Genomic DNA, 12,892 nt, shown 5'->3' with positions numbered 1-12,892 from the left:
GTAGTGGTAGTGGTAGTAGTAGTAGTAGTAGTAGTAGTAGTAAATTCAAATACGTGGATCATTTTTACTGCACCAATTTTCTGAAAAATTGACTCATTTTTACGCAAAATATGAGGAATCTCGACCCAATGTAAGCAGTGTAGTCAATACTGTAGTCAGGATTTTCAAATTGTGTGGTACACAATATTAGGGTGGACCCACTTTACGCGTAAATTCAAATAATGTTGCCAACATTATTTGTGGACATTATATAGTGGACTATTAGAAAAAGTGTGTAGTAGGCCTACTGTCTCGACTGTCCCAAGCTGGCTACGGCATTGAGTGTGGTAACGGGATGGTTAATGCTTTAAATTTATATACCGTACTCGCGCGAATAAGCGCCCGGGCGCTTATTCAAACGGGCGCTTATGAAAACAGAGTGGAAAACAGAGGGGGCGCTTATAGAAATAGATGAAAATCAAGGGGTTCTTATGGGATATTATTTTAATAATTAAAAATTCAAGAGGCACTTTTTGAATGAAAAAAAAAAAGATTATATATGGACATTACGAATGGGGACACACTTTTTGGAAAGTAAGAAAACTGTCTCTTATACACATCTAAATGTGTATAAGAGAGAGCAGATGCAATTAGTGGTGGTAGTGGTTAGCTTGTTGGCCATCGGCCAATTGAGATTAGCAGGATGGCAGGATCATTGTATTTTTCTTGAAAACTCAGATGAGAATGTGCTTATAAGGTCGAAAAAAAGAGGAGTAGGACTAGACATAGACAAATATGTAAAAAGATTAAAGTTGGAAATATACTGTATGTCCAGGGATCGGAGCACTCATCTGTCCAAGAGAAATATCCTCATTTTGATATTGACTGAAGAAGAATGTGTTTCCACTCTACAGCTCAAATCTTGCCAACAACCACAGTCACAGGATTGATTGGAATATTGACTTGCTAAAAAAAAAACGGGGCGCTTATGGGAAATTTTCGCGGGGCGGTTATTCGAGAGGGGCGCTTATTATTCAAACGGGGCGCTTATTCGCGCGAGTACGGTAATTAGGAAGAAATATACATAGGCCTATCTTATTTTGGAGATTTCAAGGCAGCGGCAGCGTAATGGAAGTAAAGAAAACCTTTATTTTTTTTTTCTGAAAGTTTCACATTTTTTAGGCGTGGGTGCGCTAACTAGACAAATATAAAATTTTATTTGTATTCGAAATCATCATTATTGACGACGGGCGGCGTTCGCTAAACAATGTACGAAGTCTCGCCTAGCAAATAATAAATAATCATTTCACTTCCTGGTAAAAAAAAAAGATGGATTGTTCGGTGAAATTAATTCTCTGCTTTTAGTTTTATTGTTGTTAGTGTATTAAAAAAAACATTGACTAAACTATGCATAATAAATTAAAGGATATTTTCCACTGTTTAAAAAAAAATTGGCCAGGAGAACATTAACGTGTTGAGGTCCAAGGAACACATTTGACGCGTGGCACAGGCGAGTTATCGTATACAATATTATTTTTTACAATTTTTTAAAATTGTTTAATGAGGCCTATCATGTAATTTTTTTAATTAGGCCTATCATGTAATTCAGCCTTGGCTGCGGTTCTAATGTGAATAAATAGGGGAATATTAAAGTTACATTTACACTAGACGACACGACAACGACACGATTCGGATGCGCGCAGTGTTGAAGAATACAAACTACCGTACGCGATGATATGTCGTTGTGTCGTTATGATGTCTAGTGTAAATTTAGCATGGGAAGGGGGGAGGGGGGAGTGAGCCCCCCCCCCCCCCCCACACACACACTTTTTGGAAAGTAAGAAAAAAAGGATAGAAGAAAAAGAATTTATTGATCGCCCAAAACGCCTCAGAAGTTTTTTTCTGGGCATCTAGAAATGTCCCCGGACCCCCTAAGTACTGTTGTCTCTCGATCTCTTCCACTTCGCCCCTCCTCCCCCCCCCCTTTTCGGACATCGCTGGATCCGCCCCTGAAAAACTGAAACTGAAAAGAAACTGAAACTGTTATCTAGACCTATACATTCTTTTAATATTGAATGCAAATATAATTTTTATCATAACTTCAGCTACCGTATCTCTTCAATACAAACCAATAAATATCAAAGGTAAGCATTCAATTATATGACAATTGTGATATTTTGATTGTGATAATATAACAGGACAATAATGAAGACGAGACAAAGTAACTACAGTACAATTATGGTAGAGTTGTTTATTAGAGCTTATAGTCATATAGCAAGTGAAGTCACACCACAAAGTATGGTCGTATGATGGTTGTAGTCTTATGGCATTACTAGTAGCGGGTATGAAAGGTAGTTGCTATTATATAGAATTTCAAAACAAATTTAATGACAAAAAGGATCAACGTTTGAGGTCCATCATCATGGAACCATTTTCAAGATCAAACGATTTGAAAAACCTATCAACAGAAACCTCAAAGAGGTGACAGGAATAAGTAATTAATTAACATATCAATAATCCCACTTTGTATGTAGAGCTAAGCAATAATTTGCCTTTTTGTCATTAAATTTTGTATTGAAAATACTATTATTACAATAATAACTGGAGAGAGGATTTTGAAAGTAAGGAATCCCTCACTGATTATTCATTATTTAAAGGTACAATTAAATTAGAAAATTCTTTATTACATAAATTATATTTTGAAGGTGTATCATTTAAATTTAAACGTCGCTAATAATACAATGCCCTTAGATATAGTATAGGAGTTTCTATCTGAAATACAAAAATGTCTATTTGCCCTTTGAAATGCAAATAATGAAAACAATTTTTTACGGTATGTATTTGTCACGCTTTCCTGAAGTATTTTCAAACCCTGTTGTAGATTAAGTATGCCCCTGTCTATATTATTGAGTAGGCCTAATTTGTAGCTGACTTGTAAAATTAAATTTGTTTTCACTTTCCAAGTGAAGCATATGTTCTTCATGTAATTATTTTCCTTTTCATGTTTTTCGAGGAGCTACCTGCCTTATCAGCAGCACTGTTATTTGTGTTTATTTCCTTACTTAAGAATTGAACGTTTTTGTTTAATAATTTTGTTATTCGACTGATGTAGATTCATCTATCCAGGTTGACAATAATAAATATCAATTAAAACTTTATATCTCTGGATAAAGCAGAAAACAAAAGAACTTAAAACGTAAGTTCTTTTGTTTTCTGCTTTATCCAGAGATATAAAGTTTTAATTGATATTTATTAATTTTGTTGTTATGCACTAGTAGTTCAGAATCTTAATTCGTTTATTTTCTTTCAATGACTGAACGTACCAAATTATTTTTGAGTGCCATCGATCTAAAGATGCTCGAATAAATAATTATATTATCGACGTGCCTTGGCCTATATAAATAAGGTAAGTATAATGGCATAAATCAGAGAAGGCAGGCAAAGGTTTAGAATGACTCATTCATTCAAACGAATGAATAGGCCTATAGGCCTACCATAAATATGGTCTGTTTCCCGAAGAAGTTTAACCGGGCAAAGAGAGACTGTTAAGAAATACAACATATTTATTCTATGTGCACCCGATGACCTACTGCATGTTTCCATTTATTATTGTGGCTGTTTGATTTCTTTTATTGTATATTGTATAATTCATTTATAAGTACGTGTAAAGAGAACAATAAAAACATTCGTTAAAAAATCTACGTGCACATATTATTTTCACAGTTTTGACTAATTTAACTATGCCTTTCAAGAAGGTCAAACGAGATGACACACAGCTAGTCCGGTCCCGAATGGTTACTGTCGAACCAGTGTTGTTACTTGGTATGCTAGCCGTAAGAATTCTCTGGACGCTGCGGACGCAATACACGAAACTTCGTGTATCGGAAAGTTACAATGTGACGTCTTCGGTATCTAAAGCCAATGGAACTTGTTCTTCGAATGAAAGTGATCGAGATTCTGAAATAGACAGTCAAATTCAATCAGAGACGTCTCTTTTAGTAATGTACATGTCTGTGGCAGAGTGTCTCCCACCGTTGTTTGTGTCGATGATCGTCGGGTCGTGGAGTGAGGTTTACGGCCGTAAATTTGCGATGTTGATCCCGTCTGTTACATTCGTTGTTGTTTGTGGTTTATACCTCGTTGTTGTTTACATGAAACTAAGTGTTTACTTTCTCATTGGTGTCAACTTAATCCAGGGTCTTGGTGGTGATGTTGCTCTGTTCAACGCAGCATGCTTCACATACATGGCCGATATTACTCAAAACAAGTCGCGAATGTTTCGTATGATAATTTTAGAAACAGCAAGTTATGCAGCATCTGGACTCTCTCAGGTTTTTCTGGGTTACCTCTTGAAATTCAGGGGTTACAAAGCTTCATTTTGGTTGGCATTTTCTTTAAGTCTTGCTTGTGTAATATGGATCATAACTCCTGGACTACTTAAAGAGTCCAAACAAACACATCATGTTAAAGGAACGGTGACCCATGGTTCTAGTGGGGAAAGGGAATCTCCAAAGGCATTGTGTAACCAACTTAAACAAATTCCAAAAGTATTTGGCAAAAGAGATAATGAACCTCGGCGTCAATATAGACTGATGATCGTTTTGGCCATTTACTTCATATATGTGCTAATTTGGGCAAGTTTTACATCACTTGTAACAATCTACGGTCTTGGTCAGCCATTTTGTTGGTCTCCTGTAATTGTTGGATACTACAGTGCAGCGGGGGCTCTCTTTCCAGGACTCGGTAAGTATATTTTATGAACTTTAGATTATTTTTACTAGGCTAAAATTCTTTTAATCTTCTCGAGTAGACAAATAGGCAGATCTTTGGAACTAAAGTCCTTGATAATAAACCCAAACGGACGTGAATTGATAAAAACAATAAAAAACAAAAAAACAAACAAAAACAAAAAAACACAACAACACATTTAAGAAAAGAACTAAGGTTAATAATATGTTTCGGGTGTTACCCTTCAACCCATCTTCAGTACAAACAGAAAAAAAAATTAAAAATCCTCGCCCTTCTTAACTTTTAATATGTTCATTCTAGGAATGTTAATAGGCGGAAAATTGCTGAGTCTGTGTTTGAGTAATTTGTGGATTGTTCAAATAAGTTTTATGTCGTCAATAGCTCAGGCTATGTTGTCTGCTGTTGCACCAAACACACTGGTTCTATTATTGTGTAAGTATGCTGTGTCTTGATATCGGAAATTTTACGATGTGTTTTTTAAAATGTTTCTGGTTGAAAGATTATAAATAGGCCTGCAGTGAATACCAATCTTGTAAGCTGTTGCACTAATACATAGGTCTCCTTTCTAAACCGATTTCTTCATATATTTATTATATTTATTATATATATATATATATAATATATATATATATACATTTAGATATGTAATTTTTACTTATATTGGTATATCTTCTAAATTTTGAACGATCGCAGCAACAGTGGCAGGGTCCCTGAGGGCACTTGCATCGCCTTTGACGAAAACCATGACTGCTGATCTTGTTTCTGAAAACGAACATGGTAATTAATAATATTTAGTATTTAGTATTCCTTTATCGAGTAGGCCTACTCAGATTGGATTTTGACATCCAATATTACCTGTACTAGTCACAGGATGGAATGGTACCGTTTAAGGTAGGCTCATATATCTCATTAAAATGGTTAGGCCTATATATCTCATCCTAATGGTTAGGCCTAATCAGAAGAGAAATATCCTGGTTTCTCATAGGATTTTACCCAACTACATTAAAAATGAACACCCGGTTCTCCGCCCATTGAAAGATAATACTTCGCAGTTATGCATGTATCTCTTAACAGGCCGCTGACGATTTACTGTATATACCGTAGATAGAAGTTATTTGTGTGTTAAAACAGTGGCAAGTAAACCAACGAGCTACTCTCTGCTAGTGTCTTATTATCTCTATGGCTTGAAATCTTCGTAAATAGAATGCAGTAAAATATCTGATAACATTTGTTCTTAAAGGTGTAGCATTTGCAACTTTAGCCAGTGTCCAATCCATCGCAGGATTCCTGTCACCTCTTTTGCTGTACTCAATATACTCAGCTACGACATCGTTTCATCGACAATTTACGTTCTACCTCGTTGCAGTATTATGTACAGTACCCATATGTCTTACCAGGTGGGTACACTAAAACCAAATGCCTTCAATATCCCCAATTTCAATATTTCAACGTGCCAACAAACGCTCAAAGTATAAAACCGAACATCCCTATCCGATTGTGTGTTTGTAAATGATAAATGGCTTAACTTATTTGTAAATATATTCTTAATAGTTCAAATAATGAAACTTTTTTTCTGCAGCGTACTCCAATTGACATGGAAAAACACTGAATATTCAAAGATTGTAAATAATGTGGATCAATCGAGAGAAGACCCTGAAGCCTTCAATTATGAAGTTGGCCCAAACGGAGAAGAAGAAGAAGAAGAATTGCACAATAAGTCTAAGATAAATTAGTCTATAATGTTTTTTTTAAAGTGAATAATACAAAAAAAAAATATTTTAGCTCTATTTAAATAATCATGTTTAACTCTGTTTCTAAATGAACGTGTGAATAATTTCATTGCAGTTACCTACCCTACAAAAGAAACACCATAGCTACCTCTAATATTCCAGTTATTGTAAAGAATACGGCTGGTGCGTAAGTGGGTAGGTCTCAGAAGTAATTTTGCCCAATTAAGTATTAGCGGTGTTGAGAACACTCCCAGGCCTTCCAGGGCACAGACAAATGCAAATAATGTACCTGTAGTTAGATAATGTATTTAGTTGTTAAGTACTTTATACAATCGATGGATGATCTCTATAATAAATAATATGCCGATTATTATCTAAAACAGTATTCAACAAAGTAAAGTTTATTCTGTAATGTTAATACGAATAGGCTTTATTTGTTGTATCCAGATAGGCCCGAGCCGAAATAAATATGACCTTTATTAGCTACCTATAAAAGGCCTACCTTGTTCATTTTCACCTACAGTCTTCGAAAGGTTAGACATGAATAGGGCTATGGGAATGCGATTACCACCACTAAAAGAGAGATCATTTTCAGACCATATAAATACAAACAAACATGGCCTACAATATATATAATAATACCGTAATAATAACTTTTTACTTTAGGTAAATCTTAGACCTACCAACGAACAAAGCTACCGTTGTTGTAGCAAGTCCTGTGCAGATCATCAAGATGACATACAAGAGAATTCAGCCCGATTTTAATAATTTAATTACAATATACATAACATCATTTATATATAGGCCTAGTTTTTTTTTAAATGAAGATCAGAGCGCTCAAAGCGCGTGGACTACAGTCTCACATACAGTAACTTTCTTCACCCCTCAAGATCTCTTCGTGTATAAGCTGGCCGGTACAACGGAGTAACCCCTAACCGTTTCGAAAGATGTACTGCGTTCTTATAGGGGCCTATAGTGCACATGTGCACACTGGGCCTACAGTTTATAGTCCCTATCCGAAAAGACTTTGTTCCACCAGAGCCATAAGGAAGGTGTCGTTCGAACCAGTGCCGATATTATGGCTGTAGTTTGAGACGCCATTCCACTCGATCCATACACCGGAATAGAAAGAAAGCTTGCTGGAAATTAAGCCAGTTTATAAGTTGCCAAACATGAGTCAAAATGATTTTGTAGTCAATTAAGATTAACTTTGAAAAATACCAACCATTAGGCATTACACCCAACCTTACGATATGGTGGAAAGAATCGATCCATTTACAAAAAAATGTATAACAAATTTGTACATACATGTATACAAACATTAATAAATTGCAGAACATTCGATTCCATCCAATTGGGTGTGTTTCTACGAAGTAGCCAATTAATACATTAATACAGCAAAATGGCACTTCAAGAACTTTCAGAATAATCAGAGGAGTGTAGTACGCAATGGTGCTAAACACCAGAAAATATGACACATGCCTTAATAGAAGCTTGCTTCGTCTATTTAATTCGTTAAAAAAAAAATTAAAAAATATATATTTTTACTGAAGAGGAAACAGAGCAAAAGTAGGCCTACTGTTTCTAGTATAACAATACTTATGTATAGGATAACCATTATGTAGAGCACAACAAGGCAAAATAAATCTTGTAGGTCGTACCAAGCTGGCTACTGCATTGAGTGTGGTAACGGGATGGTTAAATGCTTTAAATTTATATAATTAGGAAGAAATATACATAGGCCTATCTTATTTTGGAGATTTCAAGGCTGCGGCTGGTGTAATGAAAGTAAAGAAAACCTTTATTTTTTTCAGAAAGTTCCACATTTTTTGGTGGCGGTGGGTGCGCTAAATGGACAAAAAATAAAATTTTATTTGTATTCGGAAATCATCATTATTGACGGGCGGCGTTCGCTAAACAAGGTACAAAAGAAGTCTCGCCTAGCAAATAATAAATAATCATTTCATTTCCTTATAAATTAAAAATAAAATGGTCGGTGAATTTGATACTCTGCTTTTGCTTTTATTGCTGTTACTGTATTTAAAATAAAAAAAACATTGACTAAACTATGCATAATAAATTAAAGGATATTTTCCACTGTTTAAAAAAAATTGGCCAGGAGAACATTTACGTGTTGGGGTTGGAGGAATCCATTTGACGCGTGGCACAGGCGAGTTATCGTAATACAATATGTTTTGTTATTATTTTTTTTTAATTTTTATTATTTTGTAATGTATTATTGTTAAAAGCCCTATCATGTAATTCAGCCTTGGCTGCAGTTCCGATGTGAATAAATAGGGGAGGATGTAGGGTGGGGGGTGAGCCGGTCTGTCCGCCCCCCTCCCACACCACTTTTTGGAAAGTAACAAAAAAATATAGAAAGAAAAAGAAATTATTGATCGCCCAAAACGCCTCAGAAGTTGTTTCTGGGATTCTATAAAACCACAATTTCGCAGGGCACGTCCCCGAATCCCCTAGAGTACTGTTGTTTTTCGGACATCCCTGAATCTGCCCCTGATAAAAGAAACTGAAACTGAAAAGAAACTGAAACTGTCAGCTTCTTTTTATGCAAATATCATTGTTATCATAACGTCAGCTACCGTATCTCTTCAATAAAGACCAATAAATATCAAAGGTAAGCGTTCAATTATATGACAATTGTGAGGTTTTGATCGTGATAATATAATAAAACATTAATGAAGACGAATTTACTATAGTACAATTGTGGTAGAGTTGTTTATATTGGAGCTTAGTAATATAGCAAGTGAAGTCACACCCAAAAGTATGGTCGTTATGATGGTTGTAGTCTTATAGCAGGGATGAAAGGTAGTACATATTGTTGATAACCTCTTGTGGTAGAAACAAGTTGTAATTGTAACTGAATAGAACAGTAACCCTATAAACTTAAACGTTCGATTACTGGATTGTCATGTATCCATCATTATAACAATGTTTATCTCATGCATAAACAATACTCATGTTTGGCCCAGGGTCGTCCTGGTGGGCCAATGACGCTTACTATATATTCAAAACAAATTTAATGACAAAAAGGATCGACGTTCCGGGTCCATCATGGAACCATTTTTAAAATCAAATGATTTGAAAAACTTATCAACAGAAACACCAAAGAAGTGAGAGGAAGTAAGTAATTAATTAACTTATCAATAAGCCCACTGTGTGTAGAGCTAAGCAATAATTAGCCTTTTTGTCGTTAAATTTTGTTTTAAAAATGCTATTATTACAATAATAACTGGAGAGAGGATATTGAAAGTAAGGTATCCCTCGCTGATTACTCATTATTTAAAGATACAATTAAATGAGAAAGTTCTTTAGCAGATAAATTAGATTTTGAAGGTGTATCATTTAAATTTTAACTTCGTTCATAATACATTGCCCTTGATAGAGTATAGAGTTCTATCTGAAGACAAAAATGTCTATGTACCTTCGAAATACAAATAATGAAAAAAAACCCCACTTTTTATGTATTTGTCGCACATACGTTAAATGAGTTAAATAAACATGAATATAAATTAAATAATAATATTGATGTTTGGGATCAATTTTGGAATGGTAATATTTTAACTTCGTTTATAATACATTGCCCTTGATAGAGTATAGAGTTCTATCTGAAGACAAAAATGTCTATGTACCCTTCGAAATACAAATAATGAAAAAAACCCCACTTTTTATGTATTTGTCGCACATACGTTAAATGAGTTAAATAAACATGAATATAAAATAAATAATAATATTGATGTTTGGGATCAATTTTGGAATGGTAATATTAATATTAAATTAAGTTACGTTTTAGGATTCTTAACTCTTTCTCCAAGAGAAATGCTAAATTATAAAAGTTTTCACCTTTCAATAAGACACAGACAAAAAATGACGTGCAATTTTGTCTATAATTTAGCATTTCTTTAACTAGGAAAGTTCTTAAATTGACTACCAGATAATTAAACGGCCTATGCAAAGAATAATCGGTATTATACGTCTGTTAATTGGCTAGGATATTCAGTCTATTTTCCATCTGAAGTTCATTAATTATAATAATAATAATTGTCGAATTATATAGCGCATATTTTAGAGACTTTTAGCATATTTTAGATGAATTTTGTAAAATTATGGAAGTGACAAAGATCTGAAATTAAGTACTGTACAGTATTTTCAAACCCTGTTGTAGATTAAGTGCCTGTATTACTGAGTAACTTGTAGCTAAAGTTGTAAGTAATTTTGTTTACACTTTCTTTATTGCAGAGTTGATTGATGGCATAGGTGGCTCTTCGAATTTGTGACAAGTGAAGCATGGTTCATGCAATTGTTTTTTCATGTTTTTCGAGGAGCTATCTGCCTTATCAGCAGCACGGTTATTTGCGTTTATTCCCTTACTTAAGAATTAAACGCTTTGTTTAATAATTTTGTTATTATGCACTAGTAGTTTAGAATCATAATTCGTCTATTTTGTTTCAGTGTGAACGTACCAAATGACTTTTGAATACTACCGATCTAAAGGTGTTCAAATAAATAATTATATTATCGACGTGCCTTGGCCTATAAAAAATAAGGCAAGTCTGTTGGCATAATTCAGAGGGGGCGGGCAAAGGTTTAGAATGACTCATTCATTCAAACGAATGAATAGGCCTATAGGCCTACCATAAATATGTTCTGTTTCCCGAGGAAGTTATCAAACGGGCCAAAGAGAGACTGTTAAGAGATACAACACATCTATTCTATGTTCACACGATGACCTACTGAATGTTTCCATTAGCAGTGTGGTTGTTTGATTTTTTTTATTGTATATTGTATAATTCATTTCTAAGTACGTGTAAGAGAACAATAAAAACATTCGTTAAAAAATCTACGTGCACATATTATTTTCACAGTTTTGACTAATTTAACTATGCCTTTCAAGAAGGTCAAACGAGATGACAAACATCCAGTTCGGTACCGAATGGTCACTGTCGAGCCAGTGTTGCTACTTGGAATGCTAGCCATGGGAATTCTCTGGACGCTGCGGACGCAATACACGAAACATCGTGTATCGGAAAGTTACAATGTAACGTCTTCATTACCTGAAGACAATGGAACTAAGTGTTCTTCGAATGAAAGTGATCACGATTCTGAAATAGACAGTCAAATTCAATCAGAGACGTCTCTCTTAGTAATGTACATGTCTGTGGCAGAGTGTCTCCCACCGTTGTTTGTGTCGATGATCGTCGGGTCGTGGAGTGAGGTTTACGGCCGTAAATTTGCGATGTTGATTCCGTCTGTTACATTCGTTGTTGTTTGTGGTTTATACCTCGTTGTTGTTTACATGGAACTAAGTGTTTACTTTCTCATTGGTGTCAACTTAATCCAGGGTCTTGGTGGTGATGTTACTCTGTTCAACGCAGCATGCTTCACATACATGGCCGATATTACTCAAAGCAAGCCGCGAATGTTTCGGATGATAATTTTAGAAACAACAATTTATGCAGCATCTGGACTCGCCCAGGTTTTTCTGGGTTACCTCTTGAAATGCAGAGGTTACAAAGCTACATTTTGGTTAGCATTTTCGTTAAGTATTGCTTGTGTAATATGGATCATAACTCCTGGACTACTTAAAGAGTCCAAACAAACACATCATGTTAAAGGAATGGTAACCCATGGTTCTAGTGGGGAAAGGGAATCTCCAAAGACATTGTGTAACCAACTTAAACAAATTCCAAAAGTATTTGGCAAAAGTGATAATGAACCTCAGCGTAAATATAGACTGATGATCGTTTTGGCCATTTACTTCATATATGTGCTAATGTGGGCAAGTTTTACATCACTTGTAACAATCTACGGTCTTGGTCAGCCATTTTGTTGGTCTCCTGTAATTGTTGGATACTACAGTGCAGCGGGGGCTCTCTTTTCAGGACTCGGTAAGTATATTTTAAGAACTAAAATTCTTATAATCTTAAAAGTAGAGAAATAGGCATCTTTCGAACTAAAATCCTTGATAATGGACCGGGCCAAACGGACGTAAATTGATGAAAAACACAACACATTTTAAGAAAAGAACTAAGGTTATAAATAGTATGTTTCGGGTGTTACTCTTCAACCCATCTTCAGTACAAACAGCAAACAAATCAAAAACCCTCGCCCTTCTTAACTTTCAATATGTTCTTATTCATTTTAGGAATGTTAATAGGCGGAAAATTACTGGGTCTGTGTTTGAGTAATTTGTGGATTGTTCAAATTAGTTTCATGTCGGCAATAGCTCAGGCTATGTTGTCTGCTGTTGCACCAAACACACTGGTTCTATTATTGTGTAAGTATGCTGTGTCTTGATATCGGAAATCTTACGATGTGTTTTTGAAAATGCTGGTTAAAAGATTATAAGTAGGCCTGCAGTGAATAATAATTTTGTAAATCGCTAAACTATCTTGTAAGCTATTGCACTAATACAT

General features: G+C 35.0%; 2 protein-coding genes across 2 annotated transcripts in view; both read left to right on the top strand.

Annotated features, from left to right (window-relative positions):
* Nucleotides 1-2,202: 2,202 nt before the first annotated feature.
* Nucleotides 2,203-6,461, top strand: LOC117117709 (proton-coupled folate transporter-like). The gene is made up of 6 exons (XM_033262103.1): nucleotides 2,203-2,321; nucleotides 3,703-4,722; nucleotides 5,029-5,160; nucleotides 5,422-5,505; nucleotides 5,969-6,125; nucleotides 6,308-6,461. Exons 1-6 carry the CDS (start codon nucleotides 2,303-2,305, stop codon nucleotides 6,459-6,461), a joined length of 1,566 nt encoding a protein of 521 aa, XP_033117994.1. The 5' UTR covers nucleotides 2,203-2,302.
* A 4,880-nt stretch (nucleotides 6,462-11,341) lies between these two features.
* LOC117117726 (proton-coupled folate transporter-like) overlaps nucleotides 11,342-12,892 on the top strand; it is a 3,270-nt gene continuing 1,719 nt past the window's right edge. The window contains exons 1-2 of the mRNA XM_033262121.1: nucleotides 11,342-12,364; nucleotides 12,622-12,753. Coding sequence (XP_033118012.1) covers nucleotides 11,359-12,364; nucleotides 12,622-12,753 — 1,138 coding nt within the window. The 5' untranslated portion in view covers nucleotides 11,342-11,358. The remainder of the gene's footprint in view (nucleotides 12,365-12,621; nucleotides 12,754-12,892) is intronic.

Source organism: Anneissia japonica, unplaced genomic scaffold (assembly GCF_011630105.1).
Source record: "Anneissia japonica isolate Jap-2015-1 unplaced genomic scaffold, ASM1163010v1 scaffold234_len1672027_cov178, whole genome shotgun sequence".
In the NCBI taxonomy this organism is placed as follows: Eukaryota; Metazoa; Echinodermata; class Crinoidea; order Comatulida; family Comatulidae; genus Anneissia; species Anneissia japonica.
Note: the sequence above shows the minus strand (reverse complement) of the source record. Positions and strands in the feature narration are given on the sequence as shown.